The sequence below is a fragment of the Colletotrichum navitas genome, assembly GCF_030913465.1.
Source record: "Colletotrichum navitas strain CBS 125086 chromosome Unknown LY79scaffold_2, whole genome shotgun sequence".
NCBI lineage: Eukaryota > Fungi > Ascomycota > Sordariomycetes > Glomerellales > Glomerellaceae > Colletotrichum > Colletotrichum navitas.
Window position 1 is genome coordinate 1,294,158 of NW_026850548.1, and position 26,248 is coordinate 1,320,405.

Below are 26,248 nucleotides of genomic sequence, written 5' to 3' on the forward strand. Positions count from 1 at the left end.
ACGAGATGACATACGTAAGGGCCATCCATCATGGGAGGAATATCCGAATTGGATCACGCCGCCCACTTTCCTAGGATGAATGTGGCAAGTCATCCATCGTATCAACCGTAGGCCATTCGATACCCCTGTTCCAACGGTGGACAACGATTGGGCTTCTTGACTTTGGGAAATAAAGAATATTATGGGCTGGGTGTGACTCTCCCAAGTCTCGTCTCTTGTTTCGTGGTGCTTTGAAATGGCCCGAATGGTACCCTATGCCACGCATCCTAGCGTGTCCCTTACATCTTAGTGTACACAGATCCAACCTCATGGCTCAGGTGCCCATGCTCTAGGTTTCATAAGCCTCCATCTGACTCTGTGGTATTATTCACACACATCAGACTTTAGCCAAGAACAGACGAAGGGCGGGAATAGAACAAAGCCCGCAGCGCCGCCTCTCACCAAATCCCTAGACACATAACTCTAACATAGCAGCGGCGGCAGCTCACGGGCTTACTTACACACCCACGATTCCAGGCAAACTCAACTGACAAACGGTTCGACAAACCATCATGGCGTCACCTGCCACTCCCTTACCCATGTTGGACATTGATGTGACAGCGACACTAACCTCCAATCTGAAGAGATGCGCTCGCGTAAACCGTACGCGCTCGCTTTTGCATCCGCCGTCTTTGGCACAATCAGGCAACCTGCATAGTGGCGTACACGTAGCCGCCCATCGAGATCTGCAATGGCCATCCCGCCTGTCCATGCCGTCCCATCTTTGCCTGTTCGTGCCCAAGAGTACCGCAGGCAGTTCCCTCGCCTTGCCAGCTCGAACGGAAGACAGGCTCCATCTCTGCATACGTAGGTAGACACTTGCTAACCCATCGAGCCGGTGACCGAATGACTGCTACGTAATCGAGCGGGGTGTATCATATACCTGCCCGAGAAAACGGATCGTTGCGTTACCTCTCTAGAACCGGACAATTCGGGGGACGGAGAGCTGGGTGACTCTGATGGCGTGCCTGGTTCAAATGACGACAGCCCACTATCCCCCCGGTAACCTCATAGGCCCGAAAGTCCGGTGAATGCACCCGAGTCGGATGCGATGTAACGATGGTCCGTACCTTTCTTTACGCCTGATATTATAGGCCAGAACAGAATGTCCGAAGGACAAGCCACACCGGCCGGGGATGTATCCACCTAAGCATATGCATCAGCCACACGTGGCACGGACCGACCTGAACATTTCGAGATTGAAATTTCGGGCATCGCGATTGACCCTTACAGACGTGCTGAGTTGCGTGACAATTGAGACAACCAGCCATGGCCGCTCTACGGGAAACCTCCCAAATAACTCGGGCTATTTCCAGGCAGCGCTCTCCGTGGCAATTGAGACCCCTTGTCATCCAGCGATGTGCATCCACCAGCACCGCGAAGCCTGAGCTGGCCGATCTCGAGCCCAGCTCTTCCCTGAACGCGCCAGGCCCCGACGAGGCTGCCGTACAAGCTTTCAACACGGCGAAGCGTATATCCGAAAGACCACAGCAGCTTCCTGGAAACAGGTATATGTCCAGATAGTTCGTTATGAGAGGGAAAGCAGAATGCTGACGCATGAGGTGACAGATACCAGTACCACCCCCCTAAGTTCGACAGAGGCCCTCTGCACCCGATTCAATCACCGCCCTCCACCGATCCCACGGCAAGAGACTTCGTTCCCGGACCGTTCAACATCCCGCGGCTGCGTCAGACCTACGATGCGACCATCGCCTCCGACCTTCTCACATTGACCTACCTCCACAAGCCCCCCGGAACACCAGAGCGTGAGGTGCGGGAGCGGTTAAGGGCGTGGGACGACTCTTCGCCGTACAACAAGAACCGTCCCCTCCGCGGCCCCAGAGGTGGAAGCAAGCTGGATTTGCTGGAGAGGAACATTAACTGGCGTAGCATTCCCGAGATCAAGGCCGTCTCGTTGCACGCCTACATGCCCTCGGCCACCAAGGTCCCCGGAACGCTGCATGTCGCCCGCTCCATCATCCAGTCCATCAGCGGCAACTGCCCCGAGGTCACCACAGCCAAGAACAACATCATCGATTGGAAGATTCGCAAGGGCGACAAAAACGGTGTCAAGACGACCATGTATGGCAATCAGGCATACGAGTTCGTCGACAAGTTGATCAACCTCGTCCTACCCAAGATCAAGGACTGGCCCGGCGTCAACGCCAGCACGGGTGATGGCAACGGCGGTCTGGCCCTCGGTCTGAAGCCCGATGATCTGGCTTGGTTCCCCGAGCTCCAGATCAACTGGGACATGTACCCTGCCAAGGTGAGATGAGACGTCTGCCTTCATCGTGTGACCCCCATGCTGACGAATCCGTAGCTCATTCCAGGTTGCCATATCTTCATCCAGACGACCGCCACATCAAACCGTCAGGCCAGGCTTTTGCTCCAGGCTCTCGGCCTCCCTTTCTACGGAAAGTTTCAAGATTAAATGGGGACAATTGAAAGAGACGGGTGTCCTTATTGTACGATATCAAAATATTAGAAAGCCTGTATATGAATGTACCAACAGATACGGCCACTCTTCATGCCTCATATGCCAGGTGCATAAAAACCAGCCTTGCGTTTCCCCGTCGTGCGGCAGTAACTCGTCTAATCCCTTAGTCCCAAATTCGTTGGTCATCCCGTACGTCAAGTGGCCCTCGTGCCGTACCGCCTGCCCAAACGCCATTCATGCAAAGCCCTGTGCCAAAAGTTCGCTAGCCCCTTACTCTGGTTTTCCCCCTCATGCAGCCGTGATCTTCGCCTTGAGATCGTTCATGACCTCGTCGACGTTGTCCATGTTCTCAGCATCAACCTTGCCGGAACGAATGCCCTTCTTCTCCAACTCGTCCGTGAGCACGTTCATGCCGGGCTGGTAGTTCCGGACGGCGGAGCTGAGGGCGTAGATGGCCTTCCTCCGCACGGCTTCCAGCTCGCCTTCCTTGATCGCCAGCTCCAGTAGCGGCGGGATACCGCCGACGGCCACCAGGCGCTCCTGGCTGGGCTGGTTGTTCTGCACGGCGGTGCCGACGCACCAGGCGGCCATGCGGCGCATCTCGTGCTCATCGTGCTCGAGGCAGCTGAGCAGCGGGGTCCAGAGGGAGAGGTTGGCCATGTTGTTGGCGTTGTCAAGGTTCTCGATCAGCTGCTCAAAATTGTCAAAGGCAACGAGCTTGTTCTCGAGCGTCATTTCCGGGTCCGTCGAGGTAATGGCGTCCATGGAGAGCTTCATCAGCTCGGCGTCACTGGGACCGTTGCCGAAGAGGGCGGCGATGGCCTCCGGGTTGAGATTGCTGACGGGGGCTGCCGGCGCCGATTCGCCGTTTTGACCTGCCGTGCCGTTCTCAATGCTCCATTTGAGCAGCTCGTTGAGGTTTTTGTCCATGATGTGGGATAATTACGATGAGTGGTGTTGGTGATGTTGTATCTGGAAGTAGTTTCTTCCAGGATTGTTGGCGGGGTATCAGTGAAAACTATGCCAAACCGACATGCAAGATTTCAATGTGTGTGCTGAGAGTTGATTGTCGTCATCAACCCTCAGTCAATCTTTCACTTTCACTCTGAATCTCATCGACATCAAAAAGTTCTCCATCATTAAATGCCCCATCGGCAGCGCTGACTGGCTGCACTGATTTGCTACCCTTTTCTGGAACCTTCAAGAAGCTTGTCAACGCCAAAAAGAGCTTAGCGCATATCTCACGTGAGAGCCCTGATCAGGGCCAGCTCAATGCTCGTTTATGCAGCTCGCTCGCAGTTGAAACTTGGGCAGATACGGACCGCCCTCCTCTGCCCAACAATAAAATGTGATCATCACTAATCTCTGAGTTGGCGATTCACCGGCCAGTCAAAATCCATAGTGCATTGGAGCCCCTGAGGCTTGAGGAACGATTGGAGTCTGAACGAGGAAATAGGAAATGGTGAATCTCCCCGGGGTGGCTGGTGAAGAACCAAAAAAAGTTCCTAGCTGCCCCACCATGCAATGGATTGCCCCTCATTGCCGCTTTAATCATTAGCCATGGACAGAGCTTCCGGGAGCTAAGTGACTACAACGCTGAGCTGAGAGCAGCCTCCGAGCGATGAAGTCACGGCAGCTCCCCCAAGTTGCTACAATCAGTTGTCAACCATGGCAGATTAGGATTTACTTTAGCCTTGCGTCTTCTTCCGGAAACCCCTCCCTGGCCTTTCATTTAAATTATGCTTCGTTCGGGAGGCCGTGACAATCAGGCATAGCGTCTCCATGCCAGATTAACAAGTTCTTATGCGCTGTAATGCTGTATCCGATCTGTGCTAAAGGCCCCGATCAACGGAGATACCGCCAGGCAAGCCGGAGCTCAGCCACATTGGAAACGTAGCACAGTGCCGGAGACTACGGCCACTTCATGTTGGGGCTCCCACATGAAAGCGTCGAAACATACTGTACACTTGTCGACACGCGTTCGTTTCGAAGCGAGAGCGAGTAGTGTGTGAGCATGTACGCAGTAAGTTCCGATGCGAAAGGCGAGGCTGGAATCCGAAGGCCCCATGCCAGAATTGCTCCCTCGGACCCTGGGCATTGTTCCCGCAAAGGGCGTCCATACGCGGATACGCAATTTGGGACCATTAGGGCGGCGACCCATTCAGGAGAGGATGGCCCTTGCATAAGCAGGCCCTCTGGCATCCTCGTCCGTCCGCGTAGGCGTCCATATGTAGTGCCGTTGGTACCTAGCTTGCCCTTGCTCATATGTCGTGCCTCCGCGTCGTTTGTCGCCGTGCATCCGCGAAGGCCGCGAAGACTGCTTGGAGGCAGTCCGACGGCTTGCGTACCAAAATAGATTATGCCTGCCTGGCATCTTCGCCCAGCTCTTTGTTGCTGACGGCAAGAGATGACGTACGACTCGGGAACGGGGGGTGGGGGGGGGGGGCCGGGACACGGCCATTGAACATGTGGTTTGGCAGGCGCGAATTCGCCCACCACCATCAAGCATGAACTATAGGCAGCCGGTAGCGGCGGGAATCTTAGAGTCTTACGTAGGTGTCGAGGAGCGACCCCCGTTCCCTAATGTGATGAGTAGTCTCTGCTGCTCGCGGTGAAGGGTCTTGGCCGAGGTGCACTCATGCTCCCATGCTCTTTCGCTTGGGCTAATCCGGTTGGTGTGGGGATATATGCTTTTGAAGATAATGACAAGGCCACAGTCTGGAGGAAACCGGGCGCACTGCCGTGACCGTGGCTTGACTCAATTGGTCCGCGGTTCTGGCCGTGGAGAGTGAGCCTCTCTCACCGTCGGTTTCAAGCTGCCTAGAGAGCAGGCACTGACGGCGAGAGTGTGACGAATACGTGTTGCCGCCGCGAGCAACGAGCGTGCTGCCTGATGATCTGAAGTGGTGATGGAGACGCGGCCGACCAGGAGGATGGAGCCTCATTACGATTGTTTACCCAGAGCTAGAAAAGGCAACATCGATAAAAACCTCGCCAAACCCCCGTGCATGTTTGAACAGAATAGCCTCAAGAGCTTCATGCTGTGACACCTAGGGCGACAAGGCGATTGCTGACCGACTTGCCTATATCTATGTCAAACCGACTTGGCAGTGCTTTCTTCCTTCCTCCCACCACCAAAAATAAATCAAAATCCCCCCATAAGCAGCGATAGACGTCGCTGACGATTGTGCTTCTTGCATCCCACATCGGCTCAGCAAGATCTAAGGTACCTTTTCCCTAGCCCATCTCAAATCCTGGTCAAAGTAAGTAAAGCGCGTTCCCTACCGTGCCCCACCACACTACTTTGCCAGAGGTACGGATACAAACCAGAAGATGGGCAAGCAAAGGTGCAAAAGCACAGGCCCCCAAGCTAATTGGGCGGTGGATGGTGGAGAGAGACTGGCGAGATAGGGAGCGAGGAGGATTGCTAAAGCAGCAACTCCTTCCCCGGGCATGCTGCCACTTTCTGCCACCTGTTTTACGCTCCTCCTGCCCGCCCACCTTTGCCCGCTACAGCCATTTGCTCACCCACAAGTCGGGTTAGGTCTGCTTCTGACATCGAAACCCGGCCCGCCAGCAGTATAGCAGCAGCCAACGAAACGCCGAGTTGGGACAGCCAGCGCTCACCGCACACTGTGCCTGCCATTCCCACTCTTCTCCTTCTTCCCCCCTCCTCCACCCAAAATCGACTACCTCTCATCTTCCCGAAACCTTTCCCACTTTCGACCTCACCCATCGACGTGCTCTCTCTCCAAGTTCTTTGCCATCCGCTCAGGACTTTTGCCAGTTCCATCTCGCTCCTACGATTCCGGAATCGAGTGAGCTGTCTTCATTTTCATAGAAATCCTCTCGATTTTCCCAGTACTCACCCACCACCCTAATTCAAAATGGAAGGTACGTGACGCCATCTCTGCCAACTCCTCTCGACCCAGACGCTGCCGCGTCTCCGCCACCCTTTGTCGCGACGTTCGGCATCCATCGACTCGCGTCGCTTCTTGTATCCCATCGCTAACGTTCGTTTCTGTAGAGGAGGTTGCTGCCCTCGTCATCGACAATGGGTAAGCTTTCCCCTGCCGTCTCACCGACCATACTGCCTCCTGGGCCTCGAAGGGGTCTGGCCAACGGTCAGCCCTCGCGATAACCCATTGGCACATCATCCATCGATCATACAACCCTTCTCGAGATCGTCGTTCTAACCTGAGTCCAGTTCGGGTATGTGCAAGGCCGGTTTCGCCGGTGACGATGCGCCCAGAGCTGTCTTCCGTAAGTCCCCCTCATCCGCAGACCGCAAGCTTGCCCCGTCAGGGGCATCAAGACTCGGTCACAGATTGTCGGATCTGAAGATTCTAACTGTCTCGTAGCCTCCATTGTCGGTCGCCCCCGTCACCATGGGTAGGTTTTAGTTTCGCTGCGGCAATTCTCCCCCGCACTCGCCGCTTCAACCTAACATGTGGATAGTATCATGATCGGTATGGGCCAGAAGGACTCCTACGTCGGTGATGAGGCACAGTCGAAGCGTGGTATCCTGACTCTCCGCTACCCCATCGAGCACGGTGTCGTCACCAACTGGGACGACATGGAGAAGATTTGGCACCACACTTTCTACAACGAGCTCCGTGTCGCCCCCGAGGAGCACCCCGTGCTCCTGACTGAGGCTCCCATCAACCCCAAGTCCAACAGAGAGAAGATGACCCAAATCGTCTTCGAGACCTTCAACGCCCCCGCGTTCTACGTCTCCATCCAGGCCGTCCTGTCTCTGTACGCCTCTGGTCGTACCACCGGTATCGTCCTTGACTCTGGTGACGGTGTCACCCACGTCGTCCCCATCTACGAGGGTTTCGCGCTTCCCCAGGCCATTGCCCGTGTCGACATGGCTGGTCGTGACTTGACCGACTACCTGATGAAGATCCTTGCCGAGCGTGGCTACAGCTTCTCCACCACCGCTGAGCGTGAAATCGTTCGTGACATCAAGGAGAAGCTCTGCTACGTCGCCCTCGACTTCGAGCAGGAGCTCCAGACCGCTTCTCAATCCTCCAGCTTGGAGAAGTCCTACGAGCTTCCTGACGGCCAGGTCATCACCATCGGCAACGAGCGTTTCCGTGCCCCTGAGGCTCTCTTCGCTCCTTCCGTCCTTGGTCTTGAGAGCGGTGGTATCCATGTTACCGTCTTCAACTCCATCATGAAGTCCGATGTCGACGTCCGTAAGGACCTGTACGGCAACATCGTCATGGTACGTTGTTTACAGCTTTTTGAACCCGGAGGATTCATTACCTAACATTTTCTTAGTCTGGTGGTACCACCATGTACCCCGGTCTCTCCGACCGTATGCAGAAGGAGATTACTTCTCTTGCTCCTTCCTCCATGAAGGTCAAGATCATTGCTCCCCCGGAGCGCAAGTACTCTGTCTGGATCGGTGGTTCCATCCTGGCCTCCCTGTCCACCTTCCAGCAGATGTGGATCTCCAAGCAGGAGTACGACGAGAGCGGTCCTTCCATTGTCCACCGCAAGTGCTTCTAAGGTAAACGGCGTGGCCCAGGGAGTTGCGAAATCCAACACGTGCTAATCTTTCTACAGCGGCCTCCTTTTCGAACCACATTCTCGCCCTTCCGAAAGCACATCGATCCCAAAGAGGTCCCGACCGGTGCAAAGTCACTTCGGCGTTGCATGTATCACAGTCAGGCCTCATATTGGCAAAAAGTTGTTGACATGGTCAAGAAGTTTGGGTCGACCCTTCTCCCGAAAGATTTGGTCCTTGTTTTGTAGCAGGGTGCGCGTGGGCGCGTATAGGGGCGGACACGTCTGCAACTGAGGTCGATCATACAATACACTTTGCTTACTGTTTCCGAGCTTCTCACATCCGGTATTATTGTGACGTTGTATTTTCACGATAATGATTTTAGCCAGGAGTAGAGATGCATCAGTTTTATTCTCCAGATGGTATACTACATTGTGACGCTGTGTTATGCTAGGGTTTTAGGTTTTGTACATGTGGACTGGCGTCTGTTGAAGTTGCCGGATCGGCATGCGCGCTCGATGCATTGTTCGTCTGGTCTTCAGCATGTTGCTCTTTGACCTCTGCCTCGGCTGTTTCGCTCTGGGCCTTTTCCTCATCCAACTGGCGGTACTTTCTCCTGCTCTTCTTTGACGCACTCGCCGCCTTTTTGCGCTTCACCTCGCCAACTATGGCTGAACGACTCTGGTCACCGTTCTGCAGGTCGTCAAGCTTCTGCGCTAGGATTTCGCGGGCAATCTTGCGGTTCTGGGTTCGGGAGCGGGTGGCCTGGGACTTGACGACGACACCCGTGGGGATATGCTTAAGCTGCACAGCAGAGCTCGTCTTGTTCTATGAAGGAGCAAAAAAGCCCGTTAGTTATGCTGGACCAAATATTGCCTTTAAACATCACTAGGCCGAAGTGGAAGGCCGAGAGGGCTTACAATCTTTTGACCACCCGGCCCGCTACCCTTTAGGTATGACTCTTCGATTTCGGAGTCAGGGGGAGGCTTGGGCCGGGGTGGCATCTCGTGCTTCTTCAACGCGGCGGAAGGCGATACGCTGAAGGGAGCAACGAGGAGCAGGTGGTGGTGGTGCTGTTGCTGCCGCAGCTTCTGTAGCGCCGGCCTTGCCGTAACGCAGCGGCAACGCATGAAGGCATTGGCGTTCGCTGCACCGGCCAGGCGTGGGAGACGGGTCGAAAGGGTTAGAGGGGGAGGCATCACGCGCGCCGGACCATTGTCCGTGGAGGGTGGGCTGGAACGAGGTTTCGAGAGTTATTTGCTGAGCGAGAGGCTTTGAGGTTCACAGCGCAAGGCGAGACCTCCAGCCTGCCGCCCGGCTGGGGGTTGCATGACGGGACCCGGGAGGATGCTGGAGTTGAGGCGACCAATCAGAGGATGGGGGAGGGTTCCTAGTCAGTACTGGCCGGGTACAGGGGGAGGGGGACAGCAGCTGGCGCTGGAGGTGATCGCTGTAAATTGGCCCCCACTTTTGGTTTGCTGGCGGTGTGGGCATTGGGACTCTGCCGTCAGTGCGTTTCTGATGCGGATCGGTCGGTATCGGTTGGCTGCGTAGTATTTGATTGCACGGCGAACGGCGCCCCCCCAAATTTCTCTGATAAGATTCCTGCGCGAGCCCGTCTCGGACGAACGAAGTCTGCCTCCTCCTGCCACCACTACTCATATATCCCTGGGTTTCTCCTTGTCGACCGGCCGACACGCAGCGCAGCTGGCAAGTTTCCGGATTAGACTTTCTCCCTGACGACATACTCTCCTTCGTCATCCTTTGGGGAAAACGACCTGGTTTGGCTTGTCACGCGCAAGACCTTCTTCCGCCTCCTTTTTTCCCCCTTCGCCTTCGGCATTTCCTCGTGACCGGCGGCCGAATAGTCCCCTGGGCATCCGCCTCGACCCCTACCAGTCCAAAATCACAATACGAGCAGCGAACCTGCAGTCACCGGAACAGTTGAGTTCGAACTTCGGCGAATAATCAATATGTCGGCCCTCCAGTCCTTCAGCAAGTGGCTGCACCTGAAGCAGTACCAGATCGAGGTCACATTCAGCGTCTACATCTTCACGCCCCTGGAGAAGTTCATCTTTTGTACGTTGCCTGCTCGCCAGAGACTACCGGCCGCCCCCCTTTCCAGTCTTAATCGCAATTGATTGTTTTCGAACAACACCGGCTAACTCCCTGCCCCTGCAGACACCGTGCTCTTCCTCCTGAGCAGTCTGACCATCATCGCGACCGTCCTCTACCTGCCCCAGCACATCGCCTTCCTCATGAGTCGTGCCTGGTTCTACATGCACGGCGACCCGATTGACGCCGTCGTCGACGCGGTGGTTGACGCTGTCGAGGTGACAAAGGCTGCCGTCGAGAGCGTGCTGACCGCCGGCTCGACCAAGACTGCCGTCGCCCTGGCCCAGGAGACTGTCGAGCTTGTCAGGGAGCTGTAGGCGGCCTCTCCCGCCATGCTCCCCCACCGCTCGTGTGCGGAACGTGAGACGGAACGATGGTAATGTTTTGGATGACAAAAAAGAACAAGAGGAGTGAGGAAAGAGGAAAGAGGAGGTTTTAATAGCGACACGTATGGCGAACGTCCAATGAAGAGCTCGAAGGGCGTTGTGCGGGGGCTGTCGTGCCGTTTTCTCTGCTTCTGGTGCGGGCGTTTGTGTTGGTTTGCCAATCTCCTGGTCCGGTTTGGGCGGCCTAAACGAAGATATACATATATAACTCGTGCATGCGGCGACGCATGTCTAATCATACCCTCATACATGAAGACTCAATGGAAAGTCTCCCCTTCTATGGGGGAGGATGTCAATTCATTCGCTCGTCGAGCTGGATGCTCCCAGTCCGGTGAAGCCGTATATCCTCAGGGAACTATCCTCACCAGCGATGGCCAGTTCGTCTGCGTCGCCATCGCTATTTGAGGGACGCCACGCCAGCTGGGCCACTGGTTTGGGAAGACACAGACTTGAAGAGTGGTTAGTTGTGTTTCTGAGAGCACGGTAGTCCGCGTTGGGAGGAGACTTACTGCGGTGCCAGCTGGGCTGTGCTGACTGACTGGACGGTCTCAGGGGCTAACGTGCAGAGGGAGATCTTGCCGGACTCGGTACCCACCGCGAGGATGAGCTCGCCTGCCGCGCCCTGTCTGCCGAGGAAGTCGACGGCCGTGACGGGGCCGTCGAAAGCGAGGCTCGACGCCAGGGCGAACTCCATCATGCCGCCCTCCTGGGCCTTTCCCACCCAAACCTTGGCGTTCTTGTCACGTCCCGCAGTCACGAAGACTCGGGCACTCGTAGACGGGGCCCACGCGGCGTCCAGGATCATGCGCGTGTGGCCCTTGGGGTTGGCCTGGAGGAGCCGGTACTGCGAGCGCTCCTTCTCATCGCGCTCGAAGACAGCCCATTGCCTGTCTCGCCCGACACTTAATAGGAGCTTGTCGTCCGGCGAGAAGCGGAGCCTCGTGGCCGTGAGGGAGTGCGCCATCAGGGGCGGCTTGACCTCGGTCCAGCGCTCCGTCTCGAAGATGCGGATGACGGCGTGGTTCAGCGAGCTCGCCTTGCAGGCACTGGCAATCAGCTTGCCGTCGTGGCTCGCGGCCAGGCAGGAGATCTCGTAGCCGTGGCCGTACAGCTTCTCCGTCTCGGGCCAGAGGGTGTGCCGCGACAGCGACTCTTCAAAGGGCGGGTGGTCGATGTCGAGCATGGACTTGCGTACGATCGTGGCCGGGTCGATGGCCTCGCGGTCGTACTGGCTGTCGGCCTGGACATCCTGGTCGTCGTCGACGGCGTCGATGGCCTTGTTGGAGAGGCCGAGCACAGGCATGTTGGCACCATCCGGCATGGACTCGGCCGGCGCGTCCGTCTGGATCCCGCCGAGGGTCTGAAGCATTTGTGCCACGGCGCGCGGCTCGCTGAAGACGCGCATGAGCTTCTCGTCGGCGCCAGAGACAAATTGCGACGCGCCGAGAGTGTCGATGCAGTTCAGGTCGTAGCCGTGGATCTGAGGCCGGGACATCTCGTGCCACGAGCGAGCCGCGCCGCGCTTCCAGCGGGCGTGGAGGCGGGTCGTCTGGTCGGAGCTCGTCGACATGAGGTAGTCTCCGTCACGCGACCATGCGATGCCCGTGACGGTCTTGGTATGGCCGGTGACGGCGATGGCGGGCTGCCAGTCGTCGCGCTCATCGTTGTAAACCCAGCGGCGCCAGCTTCCCGTCCGGCCGAGGCAGACGACGGACTTGCCGTCGGGGCCCCATAGGCCAGTCCAGAAGCCGCCGATGCTACCCGTCGCCGTCGTCGCGCCCTTTTCTCTGCTGATTTCGCCGAGCCTTACCATGCTAACCCAGATTCCGGACGCGGAGTCAGCCTCCCACATGGCAAGGGAATTATCCGCGGAGGTCGATAACAGCTGTAGCTTGCTGTTCCGGGTGAGCCATTTCGCGCTGTAGATCCAGTCCTCGTGGCCCAGGAGCAGGGCCTCGAACGTGATGGAAAAGTCCTTTCCGCCTGACTGGAGTCGGTGGGCCTTGTTTGAAGGGGACTTGCCCGGAAGGTAGGCGCCGCTGGAAGGATCCGAGCCCTCTGCGGCGAGCGACGGTAGCTCCGTGCCCAGGTGGAGGCGCCAGAGTCGGACGTACTTGTCCTGACTCGCCGAGGCAAGGAGAAGATCGCTATCTGAATCGGCCTTCTCCCATGTGAAGTCCAGAGACCTGATCCAACCCTCGTGGCCTGACAGGGTAGCCTGCAGCTTGAAGTCAAGTGTCTCTTCGGCGGCAGCGGCCACGAAGATTTGGACGAACGTCTTAGTTCCCGCCGCCGCCAGGACGAAGACGTCCTCGGCCTCATCCAGTGTCGTCAGAGCCAAGCACAAGGGGAAGTACTTGGGATTGGTCTTGATGGTCTGGCGGAGCTGCAGGCGGCCCCCGGTGAGCTGCCAGATCTTGATGGTCGCATCAGCAGCCCCCGAGGCGAGGAGAAACTGTTTAGGTGCGTTTCTGGACTGGAGAATCGCTATGCAGTTGACAGGCGCCGAATGCTCGTGAATCGTTTGCACGCACTCTCCCTGGTTCGTCTTGGGGTCCAGGGACCAGACCTTGAGCGTCTGGTCATCGGAGCCGCTGACAAGGAGTTTGCGGTCCTCTCCGTCCACTTGGGGGAGAAACTTGACCGTCTTGACGACCTCCTTGTGCCCACTAAGAAGGAAGGCAATTCCATCATCATTTAGTGACTACCCGATGCTCGTCAGTCAGTGCCAGGTTGAGATGGCAGGCTGGGCAGAGCTTACAGATGGTGTCCACAGGGCAATGTTAGAGTCCGCACCATAGGCAAGTAGACCGCATGGGCTCCAGTCAGCAATGTCAGTCTGCCGGTTAGCTCCTGTGGACAGGTACTCGATGGATGGTTGAATGGCCGTCATCTTGTCCCTTGTCGTCGCGGGGTTTTGCTACGTCGACCAAGTGACTCTAAGGGTTGACAGAATACGGCGACGTGATTGGCTCGCCGGCAAGATTCAAGAGGTGAAGTTGAAATTTTTCTTAGTGGAGGGGGGCCCGGGGGCGGGGCTCTCGGGCCCTGGCTTACAGCGGGCTACAGCGACGTCAAACCGTTAAGCCTCCGCGCCGTTTGCTCCACCGACGTCCGGCAGAGGGTTGCGCCCGCCATTGGAAGGCACAAGTCTGCGCTGGCGCGTCGAGGACAGGGCTCCGGCTTCAGGCTCCAGCGTCTGTTCGATACCCAGCTCGGGCCCCGTCCACATCCCTACCTGTACCTTGCATCCATCACATCTTTCCTACATCAGTCCATGCTGTGCAAACAAGCAAAGCAAGCAAACTCTATCGCGATTACATATCATATTTTCAATCTATTCTCCGATATATCGCGTGGTGCAGCTGCCGGCACTCTGGACTTTGTCAGACATTGCTCCTAGAGCCGACAAAAGCAACGGAGAAGGAAAATGGCCACAGACGCTGCAGATGCGGGGGAGAAGATCTCCGTTGTTGTCGAATTCTCGTGAGTCGCCTCTCACCCCTCCGTTCCCAGTCGTTTCTTGCATCCTTCTAGACGGGCTCTATCCCTCAGTCTTTGGCCGAGACCTTTCTCACGCAGCTTGGTGGAGTCGGTCGAAGCAGCGCTTCCGTCAGCACCTCGCATCTCGGTTAGGGGAGACACAGAGAGCATTATGCTAACAAGGTTCTCTGCAGCGGTGGCCTGGAGATGCTCTTCTCGGATAAGAGGCGCCATGCCCTCTCTATCCCAGCGGTGAGCAAGGATGGCAAACCCGCAACTATTGGCTTTCTCATCAACTATCTTTGCGAGAACACCATGAAGGACTCCAGGAAGGAACTTTTCGTTCTCGACGGTCACCTGTACGTATCGAAACGGCACTGCCGTCTCCAACCTCAAGCATATCATCATTTCGGCGGAATCAACCTTGCCGTACCTTCCCTACGTTCACCCCGACCTCACTCGTGCAGGAGTACATCGCCACTCCTTCTCACCCTTTCGCAGAATCTACCTTTGATCGTATAGCGTCGTTATTTTGTATGCAACGCTAACGTGGTATCTCCAGTCGGCCTGGCATCCTTGCCCTTATCAATGATGCAGACTGGGAACTCGAGGGCGAGGAGGCTTACGAAGTCCAAAGCGGTGACAACATCCTCTTCGTCTCGACTCTTCACGGAGGTTAGTGAGGGGCTCGGAAGGGGGAGGGGGGGTGCGATTCTTGGACCAATGGCCTCGGGCATGACGGGGCCCTGCAAGTGATTGCGGCCGTATCTCTGGGTCCCTGGAATTAGCACGATGCATCTCTGCGGGCCGGCGCTGGTAGAAGGACGTTGAAACTCAGACGCCCTCCCCCCGTCTCCCCGCTCGCTTCTTGCAGCCGCATGGCATTTGCATCAAGTAATCTGCGGCCGTAGCCGCCGGCTCAGTCGGCGGGGAGATGCACGTTTTGCTTCCGCCGCTGGTCTCTCTTCTTTGTCTACCTGTCTTCTACAAACACACCACATCCCTACGTCCAACGCCATGCCACCCTCGATGCGAAGAAACGTCCCGGATGTTATATCCCCTGAGTCCCCGCGGTCCTTCAAATGCCGCCGCCTTGCCTGCCACATGTGCTGTGGACGCATCGTGGCGACAGCTTCTTCATCCCTTGTGCTCCCCTTGCTCTCGGTGGAGTCTCAAGCCACCTCAAGTTACGTTCTTGCCATCCTAGTCTCCCCATGTACCGTTCATCATGGGACGGCGCGCGGGATGAACCTCCCGGGAGCCTGTCAAAGTCGCATGCACTCGTGGTTGAAGGGAGTGGTCAAGGGTTTTCATCCAATCATCCGCTAATTGTTTCGCGGCCAATCTAACAGGGCGAGGAATGGGGATTGGATCGACAGCCTCGTATCTGTATCCGTACATGCGCCAGCCTTGGTAACTGCTGCGCAGTGACGGCAAATGAAGCACCCGTGATGCGCGCCAAACGAGGCCGTCACAAGCGAGCCCTCAACTCCTGCGAGGACCAAAATTGCCTGGGAACATTCCGTGTCTTCCCCTCGCGCATACGACGAGGCGGTGAAGAAACGAGTGAACCTCTTCATGGTGGTTGATAGCGTGCATTGCAGTAGTATACCCAGGATTTATTGATGCAGCCCTTTGTGCATTGCATTCTTGTCCTGCGGTTGACTTCTGGGTGCTGGTTGCGCTGTAAGTCTTTTCACCCCACTGCAGGTAAAAGCAAACACGGAAAAGAGACAAATGCAATTTGGACCATCACACCCCCTCCCCCCCCCCTCCCCCATGCGCAGATGGATGGATGGAGGAGAGACGGGCAGAGACGGGGGGCTTCTAGAAGACCTGCTCCCAGATGCACACCCGCCTCGAGGACCCCCACCCACTTAGCAATCCAATCTCGTAAGTTTCGCTCGGAATAGAATTATTGTTTCTTCCCTAGCCCTGCAGGGTTGTTTTGCGCCATGTGACCCCCTGGAATTCCAAGCGCCGGTCGAAGACGTCAACCGTTCCAAACAATCTACACTCAGAGGGCGCGCATCTTTGTGGGGGCGACAGGCGGACGTAATCAGAAACCTCAAGTGAGACCAGCGTTCTGCTCTTCACAATGTCGCTCAGGGGTTCGGGCCGCGATCTTGTGCTCCTCTTGCCCGCACCTGGGCGGGTGCGGGTCATGCCCCCTCTTCTCGGCGGGTTTTAGATCCTGCTGGCGGCTGCTGCACCCAGGAGATCGGGAACTTCTGGGGAGACGCACGTTGGAATCGTCGGGTGGCGAGGTGTTTGAGGGCCAGACACGAGGAGATGATGAATGATCAGGCGAGTGGGTTACTTACATACATGCACATATACACTTGGCTCTGGGTTGCTGATCCGAATCACTCACATGACCTCTCCTCGTTGGAATGATTTCCTTGGGTGTGTACATAAAGACTACGACAAGGCTAATAGTAACCATGATAATGGTGTAAATACGATCACCAGTATGATTAAAGGAATGAACAGGGGAGGGTAAAGTGGCGTTGTGGTTCATTCCAGGTCTAGCGACCCGGGTCACTAAGGGCTAGACGGACGGGCTATAAGATGGGAAGTAGTATAGTACAAGTCTCACTGTGATGCTTTGTACTAAGCCGATGCTACATGCTTTTCGCTGGTTTTCATTGGAAGTATCCCAACTCTAGGGGTGGTGTTGCTGAGCTGGCTCTCGTCAATGGCGCCGGCCACGTGGGAACCCTTTGCCCAGGCCTCCTTGTTAACATTTATTGGTAGTTCGTTATCGAAATGGACATCCTGGTTTGCTGCCTTGTGCCGCTTCAAGCCGTGCAGACTCGCCCCTTCAACTTGTTGGTTCTTATCATTCCTGGGGTGTATCGCGGTAGACTCTACGTTGTAAGGAGCTTTGTATGATGCCCGTTCTTCATTCAGTCGCTGGCGTATTATCCAGAGCCTGCCGCTATGGACCCTTCGATTGCCCTTCTTGACGAAGGAGGCATGGCCAGACAATTCAACGACCAGTGGTTGGTGGTCCAGTGCGAACGAGGCAAGGTTTGCAACAACCAACCACGCCTTCGGGCATTAAAAGGCAGAAGCAGCGTCGAATCGAAACCGGAGTTTCTTTAGTTGTTCGCTAAAGCCAATGGATATGCCCGTAAATGACTTGCCTGTAGAATCGCGATACATTGCTTGTTTCCGAAGCGGCCAGAGGGTTGTTTATCTGGGCGATGCAAGTTGCTGTTTTAATCCCCATAAGCCGTCTAGGCTAGTCCGCCATGCGCGAAGGAAGAACCAGTACATAGTTATATTCTAATGGAATGGTATATCATCCTGTTAGAGAACAAATCAACCGATAACATAGAGCAACTACTGGCCACACCTGGATTTGCTCAGAATCAGATGTCACTACGTCTTACATCCTCTAGACACGCCTGTTTGCTCGATTCAGCCTCCCCGGTATAGTTGGCTTCGCTTGGAAGTCGATTATTGTTCTCTGAGACACACCCGTTGGGCTTTCTAAGTCAGCCTTTCGAATGTCGACTTACAACATTCCAGTCTACAGACAAGCGACACTATGTATGTTAACCTCGTTCACGTCTCTTACTTAATCGCATCTCGCTCCTAGCGCTACTAAAACATAAACCGTTCGTGCTTCATGGCGCGTTCAACTGTCCGTAGTTGGCATCGAATGGCGCACAGGATCCTCAGAACACGAGATGCACCGATTATGCATCATAGATACGATTCTCGTTTGTAATGAAGTGGAGCGGCAAAGGTTGTCCGTCATCGGCTGAATCGAGGGGATACTTCCTCCGATGGTGCCACTCTTGCTGCTACCTCGTCGTTGGTTGTCGGAGCAAGAAATCTGCTGAGGAGCTTTGCAGAGTCCGAGATTCGCAACGACATGTTCGGAAGTCGAAGCTATGGACGTGAATATGAGCATCAGCACTCCCAGTGGCTATTCCAACTTGTTTTGGCTTCTTGCACTTCTCCAGACCGCCAGGCGATGAAATGTCGTTATGTCAGAACGTACGGCCTCCTCAGGGTTGATGACATCGTGGACCACCGGCGAGGGCATCGGTCTTCTCTCCGCCTGCGCATCGGCGCCGATTGGATCACTCTCGTGGGTATGTCATCTGACCGCCCCGCAAGAGGTAATGATTGTCCCGGACGGGGCCGCTGGCGCTCCCAGTGCGGATCGAACGAAGGCCAAGTCCCCACCCTCAAAACAAGCTTACTGCAGGCTTCGGGAACTGACAGGCCCCAAGCCCGAGCTTCCTGCCTGCCTTTCGGCGGGTATCCCGCCGCGGTCGGGGCTAAGGGCATCGCGGGAGCGGGAGCGGGAGCGGCGCCCAATCAAAGAACAAGAGCGGCACGAGAGTGATGTAACCGCGGTTCGTCGCGACTCGCAGTTCGCGCGCAGCCTTGATGGGATACGTGCGGTTCGAAACCTGGGATGTGGGGAAGACTCGGGGGGGGTTCCACGATGCGCTCCTCGCGGGGGGAGGAAACAAGATATAAGCTTGCTCTCAGCGACTCTCCGGCGATCAGACACGTTCTCTTCCGACTCCTTGCCGCAACTTCTTGGGCTGTCGGAAAGTTTAACGCGCAGGAGCAGGAATCATAGTACGAATCCAGGCCGTGGACACCGTCAAAGATGTCGAGCTCCGCAAGCCCGCTTGCGAAGTACAATGTCGCCAACCGGCTCTACAAGAGCTCGTTGCTGAACACCGTGTGCCTGGTTGCCGGCGTGTCCATCTTCTTCTTCGGCTACGATCAGGGATTGATGGGTGGTGTCAACACGGCGCGCGATTACGCCGAGCTCATGGGGTTCGGCCACTGGAACGAGGAGCAAAGGATCGTTGTGGTCGATAAGCCGCTGTTGCAGGGGGGCATCGTAAGTGGCCGGGCCTTGCCATCCGGACGTCCTTTGTCTTACAATGTATCAGGTCGCCGTCTACTACCTCCCCGGGACGCTCGTGGGATGCTTGGTGGGCGGATGGTTCGGTGACCGGTATGGTCGTCTCAAGACCATCGCCGTCGCTTGCATCTGGTCTATATTTACCGCCGCCCTGCAGTCCGCTGCCCAGAATGCGAACTGGATGTTCTGCGGTACGTCAATGAAGCGGCTTCGTCGCCGATTGTGGATCATAGTTAGTTGCTGACTTTGCGGCAAGCACGTGTGCTGAACGGCATCGGCACCGGCATGTTAAACGCCATCACCCCCGTGTGGGCAACGGAGATTGCTTCTCATACATCGAGAGGCAAGTTCGTGTCCATGGAGTTCACACTCAACATCTTTGGCGTAGTGGTCGCGTACTGGCTGCAGTTGTGAGTTGACATGACCCCAAACATAATTCCTACCCACCTCTGACCTCACCACAGCGGCACTTCAAAGTACAAGGACCCCGCGTCGTCCTTCGTCTGGCGGTTTCCTATCGCTTTCCAGATTGTCCCCCTGATCTTGCTCTTCGGCATGATCTGGTTCATGCCAGAGTCCCCGCGATGGCTCGTCAAGATGGGCCGAGAAGAGGAGGCCAGGTACATCCTTGGAAGACTGCGCGGCAACGAGAGCGAGGACATGGGGGTCGCCGAGGCGGAGCTCCAGGACATCATCAACATCAGAAATTTGGAGGACGAAACGGCCAAGCAGCAGAGCTACCTTGCCATGTTGTTCGGCTGGGGCTCGGGCAAGCTCCACACCGGTCGTCGCGTCCAGCTCGTAATCTGGCTCCAGATTCTGCAGGAGTTTATAGGCATTTCCGGAGTTACATTGTTCGGTCCGGCAATCTTCACAATCGCTGGCATCAGCTCCGAGCAGCGCCTTTGGGTCAGCGGTGTGAACAACATCACATACATGGTATGCGGAACCTGCTCCGCGGTCCCGTATCGCAAAGAGGAAAGCTGACGCCATCTAGTTCGCAACTTTGGTCTGCGTGTTTACCATAGATCGTATCGGCCGTCGCTGGACTCTATTCTGGGGTGCAGCCGCGCAGGGGATATGCATGTTCTGCGCCGGCGGACTGGCTCGGGCGGCGCTCAACGCCGAACCCGGAAATCGGGCCGGACTGGGCGGCGCCGCGACCTTCTTCGTCTTCTGCTATACGGCCGTGTTTGGCGCAACATGGTTAACGGTTCCCTGGTTGATTCCCGCGGAAATATTCCCTCTGCAAGTCCGAGCCAAGGGCAACGCGTGGGGTGTCGTCGGGTGGTCGATCGGAAACGGATGGACGGTAAGTGGCTCTGCATGTGACCCGGCTTGCCGGGAGCATCTGCTGACGTGCGCGGAACCAAGGTACTGCTCCTCCCGACAATCTTTGCGAAGCTGAACGAGAAGACGCTCTACCTCTTCGGCGCCGTGAACTTCATCAGCATCGTCGTCGTCTGGGCGCTGTACCCCGAGTCCAACCAGCGCACTCTGGAGGAGATGGACCTCGTCTTCGCCAGCGACAGCATCTGGGCATGGGATGCCGAGAAGGAGTTTGCCAGGCTCAAGGCCGAGAATCCTGCTCTTGTCCGCTCGGCGCACAAGGGCGGCGATGCTGTGGACTCCGAGACGGGCGCGGCATCGTCTTCGAAGCAGGCCTATGGTTATGAGGAGCGGCCTTGATCGTAGATACGAGACGGACGAAAGGCTTCGGCAGTATATCTAGGCGTGTTGTGCAAACTGATAACCAAAGGCGCATGGCAAGCCAGTACGTCGCCACCTAACCGCAGCCAAGCAATTGCCTCGGCTCTGCAGTTAAAGAACGCCACTGTATCGCCGGGTCCACGTGAAGACCAAATCAGGTACGAAGAAAAACTTCAAGAAAGACAAAATACATTTCCAGATGTCCAAAGTGAAATGTGGGATTGGCGAAGGGGCAATGGATGTGGCAAGGTTGGGTTGGAGCTATCTGAAGGGGCCCAACTCGATTGCGTTTTGAATTCAAAGTATAACGAACACCTTCGCACTTGTGGGCTTTCTCTTCTCCATGCATGACCAAGCCCAAAAATACGTGCAAACATTAAACGATATACGCTGCAGACACCCGAACCTCTAACTGCAACCTTCAAACTCGGCTGATGCATACCGTGAGAATCAAGACTCATCTCTGACCTCCTGGCTTCGCCGCCGCCATGGCCGCCATTCTGGCCTTACGAGCCGCCCTCCATCCCGGAGACTTGACGCGTAGCACTATCACAAACACCGGGTCAGCAAACAATTTCGTGACGGGCCGAGAAACCCCCCGATTCGCGGAAAACATACCAGTGACAGCGGACCCGACAAGGACCAGGTCCAACAGTGCCAGCCCCGTGAAACACCACCCGCTGCCCATCCTGGTGACGAGCGATGGAATTACGAGGGCGGCGATGGCAGCACCGGGGTTCCGGAGCATGTTCCCGAGCGCGAAGGCGCCGGCGGCCTGTTGGGCCACGCACTCGGTCAGGAAGGCCGTCGTGGCCACGAAGACCCAGTTCATGCCGAAGCCAGCTGTGGTTGCACGCGGTCAGTCCCGTGATCTCACAAAGTTTGTGAACAAGATGAAAACAAGACGGCTCTGAGGACTTACTCAAGAATGTGGCAACGAGCACGGCAGCAGGATGCAGCGAGGCGTCGACGAACCACCCGTACATCGCACACCCGCCGGCGCAGACGAGCACGCCCCAAATCTGGTCGGCTAGCCTGTTCTCGGGGTCGACCTGGTTGTCCGGGGACATCTTGATGGCGCGTGCGCGGCGCCAGTCGGAGAAGCGGCCCCCGACCATGGAGCCCCCGATCATAGCGACGCCGACGGCGAGAAAACCTGCACCAGTGCCGGCAGCAGACCACTTGTATCTGTCGGTGAGCTCCGTGGGCAGCTGGACGGCGATGGCGAAGTAGGTCGAGTAGAGCATGGCCGTGTTGAACGTCACGATACCGATGGGAGGGTAGCTGAAGAGGCGCCAGTACCCGAGCAGAGTCGGCTTGGGAGGGGGAGGGCCTCTTTCCGACTCGGGGGCCAAGGGTGAAGACAGTTTTGGAGGGAAGAGGATGAAGCCGGACTGGACGTAGAGTTGGCCGCTTCCTACCCTGGCGCGCAAGGTCTCTGGTAGCATCAGAATGATGGTAACCCAAAGAGCAAATCCGGCAATGGCTGTTTGGCTCGGGTTAGTTGATGGACGGCTTGTAATAGGTCGGCGGAGAACTCACCAAGGAAACCGAAGATCCAACGCCATGAGGCTATCGTCAATGCACCTCCTATGACCGGGCCGAGCACCGGTCCAAGTTGGGGTCCAAGAAGGAAGATGCTCATTGCGAAAGCTCTTTCCTTAGGGGGAGTGACCTAAGGACGGGTAAGTTGGCGGTTGCGTGATGAAGATATCCTGGGGCACGCACATCTGCAACTGTTCCTGCGCCCATGGATACCACGGCCGCGGACCCAAAAGCCTGTACAATCCGCAAGAAGACAAGAGCGCCATAGTTGGCCGGCACCGCGGCCAACAATACATTGGCCACAATGTAGATGGAGATGGAAATGATGTACAGGGGTCTTCTGCCCTTCCAGTCGGCAAAACTGGCCCAGAACATGGGCTATGGAGGGTGTCAGAGTCTCTCTTTCATTTCTGAGCAAACATCTTCGTCACTCACACCAAAGGCAAAAGTCAGCATGAAGACTGACACGGTGACATTAATGGCGGTTGCACTGGCATGGAACACATCTTCCAAGACGGGTAGAGCCGGGAGATAGATGTTGCCGGCCAGGGGACCAAAACAACCGGCAACAGTGACGACGCTGAGGATGAAGCGCTTCCGCCATGGCGAGAAGGCCGAGTATGCTGGTGGAGCGCCGGCTTTCTTCTCGGGGTCGGTTGCGGGTTTGTCAGCGGCAGGGACTGGGACCTCTTGCGAGGACACAGCGGTGTCCTTGATAGGCGTCGTCGTGCCGGAGGTGGACGGACTGGAGTCGGCCATGCTGTAGCAGTTGCAAGTAACGCCCAGAATGAGAGACCTAAGACAGAGATCAGGAGTGTAAGCAATAAGGTGAAGCAATCATAAGAAAAGATAGAAGGGGGGGACCGGAGCAAGTCAAGTCAGGCAAGGTGGAGCAATACGGCCCTGATGATTGCCGTTGCTTGGGAACAAAGACTGCACAAGTATTCTGAGCCAGGTCTTTTCTGGACTATAACAATCCAATGTCCATTTAATAGCATCCTGGCATCTTGATGATGATGACAGGATCTAACCCCGGCACCTAACCGGGAGGGCAGCGCCGCAACTCTCTGGGCGGCTATGTGTGTGTGTGGGGGGGGGGGAAGGATGATGTACACGAAGGGGAGGGAGGCTCCGCCAAAAGTACCGGTACCTCTGGGGGTTTAGAAGCTTTCCACTTGCACCAACCACTTTTGGAAAAACTCTGGAATTCCATCAAACTCTCCTTCCTCTTCGCGCGTCGAACCTTGATCCTCGCAGCAAGACCCGCTCTTCATCCTATGTACGATGTGTTCTCGCGGGGCTCCGTTCTTGGTGCCACTAAGTTCTAACAGTTGCGCCCGCCTGACGCACAGCCCGTGCTCCATGATTTGTCTATGGAGCGAAGACCGTGCGACGTTCGACGTAGGTAGGTGGTATGTCGAGATGCACAGACGCTGCGTTGCCAAAAGGACTAATGCATGCGGGCTATCGTCAGCAAACAGCAAAGCCTCTCGCCCACTTCGGCTCCAAGTCCCAATCCTTTCCTTTTGGTCCTTCTCATGCAAATCGACTCTGGGCATTGGAAGCACAGAATCCACGTTGGGCTGGGCAGGGCTGAGAAGAGGTCGTCCGTCGTCGATGGTCTCATCTGTAACCACGTAAGTGACATCGTGTTTTCCCCCTCTTCTCTTGGTGCTGACCCGTTCCACCAGGATTCCGGGCCTTGAGGATATAAACTTACTCACATTACGGTTCAGTCTTGCCTCGCGTAACAGGCACTCCACCAGTCGCGATGCTGCTGTTTTTGCTCGAAATCTTGCTTCTCGGAGCGCTGCTCCCCGGCTTTGTTTACTACTTCTTCTTACTGCCACCGAAGTACCCGCAAAACATACCGGCGATTCCCTTCTGGGTCGCCCTCATATCTTTCTTCAAAGACGTTGACCAGTCAGACATCTTTCGCGAGTACATAGACAAGCCGTTACGAGCCCACGGGGCGGTCAAGATCTTCTTTGGCGCTCAGTGGAACATCTTGGTCCACCGACCCTCCTACCTGGTCGAGATTTTCAAGGACGAGGACCTCTACGAGAAGAGCGGCAACCAAAAGAAGATTCCTCATAGCGTCCTCGCCGACTTTCTCGGTAGCCACTCCTAATTGCGAATTTTCATTTCCACAGCGGGTATGCGTGCGTGCTGACCTCCAAGCCAGGCGACAATATCATTTCGGCGAGAGGGGGCGTGTGGAAGAGCTATCGCTCGGTCATCAAGCCGGGCCTCCAACAGAATTTCGATGCGTGCATAATCGAGGCCAACGCAGTCAGCCTGTGCCGCCTCCTTCGCGAGTCCCAACAGCGGGCCGGACGGGGTGGCGTCGCTGTGCAGGATCTCCTGCAGCGGTATTCCGTCTCCAACTTCACCGAGGCCGTCCTTGGCACCAGGCTCCATGTAAGTCGCCTTCGGCCCCCACGGTGACCCGACCGGACCTAGCAGGGAATCGTCTAACCCCGGGTAACCACGTGCGTAGGCACTCGATAGGGCCGATGCCCCCATTAATATCCTCCAGACGGCGGTTAAGAAGGAGATCTTCAAGCCAGTCTTCATGAGCTTCCCTTTTCTCGATCGCCTGCCGCTCAAGTCCCGCCTAGCGGCGAGACACACTGTGGGTCTCTTCAAGAATGAACTCAAATGCGCGCTGCAGGCGAGCCATCCCCTGCAGAAGACACCCCACCTGTCGGAGGCGTCGTACAAACTGGGAAAAAGAATGCTTGACGCGCGAGCGTCGGGCTTGTGGGACGAGAAGCAGCTCCTCGACAACCTCACGGTGGCGTTCGTAGCAGGCCAGGAGAACCCGCAGTTGGCGATGATATCGACGCTGTATCTTTTGGCAAAGCATCCCGTAAGTCTTACTGCCCAGGCCCAACCCGTGCTGACCGGCGTACAGGAGGCGCAAGAGCTGCTGCGTCAAGAAATCGTCTCCAAGGGTGTCGAGTCTTCAGCAGAGCTGACCAAAGAGGACATGCCCTATCTCACCTCCCTCCTCTACGAGAGCCTGCGTTTGTTCCCCCCCATCGGCCAGCTCATCAACAGGAAGACGGCGAGAACTGCACTCCTGGGCGGCAATGTCGTGATCCCGGAAGGAACATACGTCGGCTACCACTGCTACTCCACGAACCGCTGCCCTGCTACTTGGGGGCCGACGGCAGACGAATTCAACCCCGGGCGGTCCGTCTTAGTCTACCTCCCCACGACCTTTACGATTCAATGCGCTCACATTTCGCAGGTGGGGTTGCTCCTCCGAGGCAATCCAGCAAGAATACCGGCGCCGCCGAGCGAGGGGCGAGTGGATCAGCTTCCATGGTGGTGAGAAAGGATAAACAGGATTCTCTTTTCGTCGTTTTGCTGCTGACGCGTGCTAGGCAAGCGTGCATGTCTTGGCGAGAAGTTTGCAATGCTGGAAATGAGGGTTACACTGATGCAGCTGGTCCGCGAGTTTTCCTTCACTCTAGACCCGACGTGGGTTGACCGTAAGACGCCGGTAAGAACCTAGTTTCCCCCTGCACCTGTCCCCGGACCTCCTACTTTTTTTCCGGCACTAACCGAGCGTTTTTCGCCCTCTTTCCAGGCCGGGCCTCTCTACCCTCGGGCTCTGCGACTGGTTTTCAGAGAGAGGGAAAGGGAGGAAGAGAGCGTCGCAAGCTCAGGTTGGTGATGTGAATACGGGATGGGTTTTGGGTAGATTGGGTTCCATTAGCATCCTGAGTCGTTTAGTTATGGTTCCGGTTCTAGTTTTTAGTGGCCGAGAAACATTCTTCGTACCTTCAGATGAACTGGGGCGGGTTCTTCCCTCCCAAAAGACCCTGACGTACATAATTAGTGTAGCATTCTCCACAAATCGCAACTAGGATTAAGCTTCTAAATTAATCAATCGGTCGACACACGCATTGAGCGCAGATCTTTGGTCCACAAAAAGACCAGGCGACCGGGCGGCCAATAAGATGAGGTTCTCCCCCAGGTAACGAGTACGTGCACGATCATCCGCGCTGACCATGTTTCTCACCTCCAACGCAGCCGCATACCGCGCCAAGTTTTCCAAGCTATAGTCGCCGCGTAAACGGTGGCATCTTGAGGGTTCTCTA

The 26,248-nt window shown here is 56.3% G+C and overlaps 12 protein-coding genes across 12 annotated transcripts; 7 read left to right on the forward strand and 5 right to left on the reverse strand.

Annotated features, from left to right (window-relative positions):
- The first annotated feature begins 1,045 nt into the window (after window positions 1–1,045).
- Window positions 1,046–2,620, forward strand: LY79DRAFT_148088 (ribosomal L5P family protein). The gene is made up of 3 exons (XM_060551030.1): window positions 1,046–1,547; window positions 1,609–2,308; window positions 2,363–2,620. The coding sequence occupies exons 1-3, from the start codon at window positions 1,309–1,311 to the stop codon at window positions 2,471–2,473; spliced, it is 1,050 nt and encodes a 349-aa protein (XP_060420305.1). The 5' UTR covers window positions 1,046–1,308; the 3' UTR covers window positions 2,474–2,620.
- Window positions 2,566–3,588, reverse strand: LY79DRAFT_535882 (nucleotide exchange factor Fes1). The gene has a single exon (XM_060556551.1). The coding sequence runs from the start codon at window positions 3,407–3,409 to the stop codon at window positions 2,768–2,770; it is 642 nt and encodes a 213-aa protein (XP_060420306.1). The 5' UTR covers window positions 3,410–3,588; the 3' UTR covers window positions 2,566–2,767.
- Window positions 3,589–4,906: 1,318 nt separating this feature from the next.
- Window positions 4,907–5,441, reverse strand: LY79DRAFT_535885 (uncharacterized protein). The gene has a single exon (XM_060556552.1). The coding sequence runs from the start codon at window positions 5,422–5,424 to the stop codon at window positions 5,143–5,145; it is 282 nt and encodes a 93-aa protein (XP_060420307.1). The 5' UTR covers window positions 5,425–5,441; the 3' UTR covers window positions 4,907–5,142.
- Window positions 5,442–6,366: 925 nt separating this feature from the next.
- Window positions 6,367–7,996, forward strand: LY79DRAFT_665344 (actin; the record flags this gene model as incomplete). The annotated part of the gene is made up of 6 exons (XM_060563047.1): window positions 6,367–6,373; window positions 6,507–6,537; window positions 6,687–6,742; window positions 6,841–6,871; window positions 6,938–7,709; window positions 7,766–7,996. The coding sequence occupies 6 exons, from the start codon at window positions 6,367–6,369 to the stop codon at window positions 7,994–7,996; spliced, it is 1,128 nt and encodes a 375-aa protein (XP_060420308.1).
- A 448-nt stretch (window positions 7,997–8,444) lies between these two features.
- Window positions 8,445–9,193, reverse strand: LY79DRAFT_665345 (RF-1 domain-containing protein; the record flags this gene model as incomplete). Its single annotated transcript, XM_060563048.1, has 2 exons — window positions 8,445–8,822; window positions 8,915–9,193. The coding sequence occupies 2 exons, from the start codon at window positions 9,191–9,193 to the stop codon at window positions 8,445–8,447; spliced, it is 657 nt and encodes a 218-aa protein (XP_060420309.1).
- Window positions 9,194–9,967: 774 nt separating this feature from the next.
- LY79DRAFT_575361 (uncharacterized protein) lies at window positions 9,968–10,426 on the forward strand (the record flags this gene model as incomplete). Its single annotated transcript, XM_060559703.1, has 2 exons — window positions 9,968–10,073; window positions 10,176–10,426. 2 exons carry the CDS (start codon window positions 9,968–9,970, stop codon window positions 10,424–10,426), a joined length of 357 nt encoding a protein of 118 aa, XP_060420310.1.
- A 366-nt stretch (window positions 10,427–10,792) lies between these two features.
- On the reverse strand, window positions 10,793–13,388 carry LY79DRAFT_504345 (WD domain-containing protein; the record flags this gene model as incomplete). Its single annotated transcript, XM_060553501.1, has 3 exons — window positions 10,793–10,943; window positions 11,005–13,199; window positions 13,257–13,388. The coding sequence occupies 3 exons, from the start codon at window positions 13,386–13,388 to the stop codon at window positions 10,793–10,795; spliced, it is 2,478 nt and encodes an 825-aa protein (XP_060420311.1).
- A 537-nt stretch (window positions 13,389–13,925) lies between these two features.
- On the forward strand, window positions 13,926–14,658 carry LY79DRAFT_665348 (ubiquitin-related modifier 1; the record flags this gene model as incomplete). The annotated part of the gene is made up of 3 exons (XM_060563049.1): window positions 13,926–13,981; window positions 14,173–14,337; window positions 14,541–14,658. 3 exons carry the CDS (start codon window positions 13,926–13,928, stop codon window positions 14,656–14,658), a joined length of 339 nt encoding a protein of 112 aa, XP_060420312.1.
- Window positions 14,659–14,814: 156 nt separating this feature from the next.
- LY79DRAFT_149877 (uncharacterized protein) lies at window positions 14,815–15,922 on the forward strand. The gene is made up of 2 exons (XM_060551035.1): window positions 14,815–15,164; window positions 15,331–15,922. Exons 1-2 carry the CDS (start codon window positions 14,913–14,915, stop codon window positions 15,565–15,567), a joined length of 489 nt encoding a protein of 162 aa, XP_060420313.1. The 5' UTR covers window positions 14,815–14,912; the 3' UTR covers window positions 15,568–15,922.
- Window positions 15,923–18,481: 2,559 nt separating this feature from the next.
- LY79DRAFT_149663 (general substrate transporter) lies at window positions 18,482–20,862 on the forward strand. Its single transcript, XM_060551034.1, has 6 exons — window positions 18,482–18,857; window positions 18,910–19,072; window positions 19,138–19,291; window positions 19,346–19,820; window positions 19,879–20,193; window positions 20,256–20,862. The coding sequence occupies exons 1-6, from the start codon at window positions 18,618–18,620 to the stop codon at window positions 20,568–20,570; spliced, it is 1,662 nt and encodes a 553-aa protein (XP_060420314.1). The 5' UTR covers window positions 18,482–18,617; the 3' UTR covers window positions 20,571–20,862.
- A 186-nt stretch (window positions 20,863–21,048) lies between these two features.
- On the reverse strand, window positions 21,049–22,895 carry LY79DRAFT_504380 (major facilitator superfamily transporter; the record flags this gene model as incomplete). Its single annotated transcript, XM_060553505.1, has 6 exons — window positions 21,049–21,137; window positions 21,210–21,434; window positions 21,514–22,077; window positions 22,134–22,266; window positions 22,320–22,514; window positions 22,572–22,895. 6 exons carry the CDS (start codon window positions 22,893–22,895, stop codon window positions 21,049–21,051), a joined length of 1,530 nt encoding a protein of 509 aa, XP_060420315.1.
- A 1,012-nt stretch (window positions 22,896–23,907) lies between these two features.
- LY79DRAFT_665351 (cytochrome P450) lies at window positions 23,908–25,659 on the forward strand (the record flags this gene model as incomplete). Its single annotated transcript, XM_060563050.1, has 6 exons — window positions 23,908–24,253; window positions 24,322–24,557; window positions 24,637–25,008; window positions 25,054–25,334; window positions 25,393–25,472; window positions 25,529–25,659. 6 exons carry the CDS (start codon window positions 23,908–23,910, stop codon window positions 25,657–25,659), a joined length of 1,446 nt encoding a protein of 481 aa, XP_060420316.1.
- Window positions 25,660–26,248: the final 589 nt, after the last annotated feature.

Bases quoted from the DNA above. Each gene is read 5' to 3' on its own strand.
- LY79DRAFT_535882 (XM_060556551.1), bottom strand. From the start codon at position 3,409: ATGGACAAAAACCTCAACGAGCTGCTCAAATGGAGCATTGAGAACGGC.
- LY79DRAFT_149877 (XM_060551035.1), top strand. From the start codon at position 14,913: ATGCACGTTTTGCTTCCGCCGCTGGTCTCTCTTCTTTGTCTACCTGTC. The intron at 15,165-15,330 runs GTTACGTTCTTG...CCAATCTAACAG, and splicing joins GGAGTCTCAAGCCACCTCAA to GGCGAGGAATGGGGATTGGA.
- LY79DRAFT_149663 (XM_060551034.1), top strand. From the start codon at position 18,618: ATGTCGAGCTCCGCAAGCCCGCTTGCGAAGTACAATGTCGCCAACCGG. The intron at 19,292-19,345 runs GTGAGTTGACAT...ACCTCACCACAG, and splicing joins GTCGCGTACTGGCTGCAGTT to CGGCACTTCAAAGTACAAGG. The intron at 19,821-19,878 runs GTATGCGGAACC...GACGCCATCTAG, and splicing joins TGAACAACATCACATACATG to TTCGCAACTTTGGTCTGCGT.
- LY79DRAFT_535885 (XM_060556552.1), bottom strand. From the start codon at position 5,424: ATGAGGCTCCATCCTCCTGGTCGGCCGCGTCTCCATCACCACTTCAGA.
- LY79DRAFT_148088 (XM_060551030.1), top strand. From the start codon at position 1,309: ATGGCCGCTCTACGGGAAACCTCCCAAATAACTCGGGCTATTTCCAGG. The intron at 1,548-1,608 runs GTATATGTCCAG...ATGAGGTGACAG, and splicing joins CAGCAGCTTCCTGGAAACAG to ATACCAGTACCACCCCCCTA. The intron at 2,309-2,362 runs GTGAGATGAGAC...ACGAATCCGTAG, and splicing joins GGGACATGTACCCTGCCAAG to CTCATTCCAGGTTGCCATAT.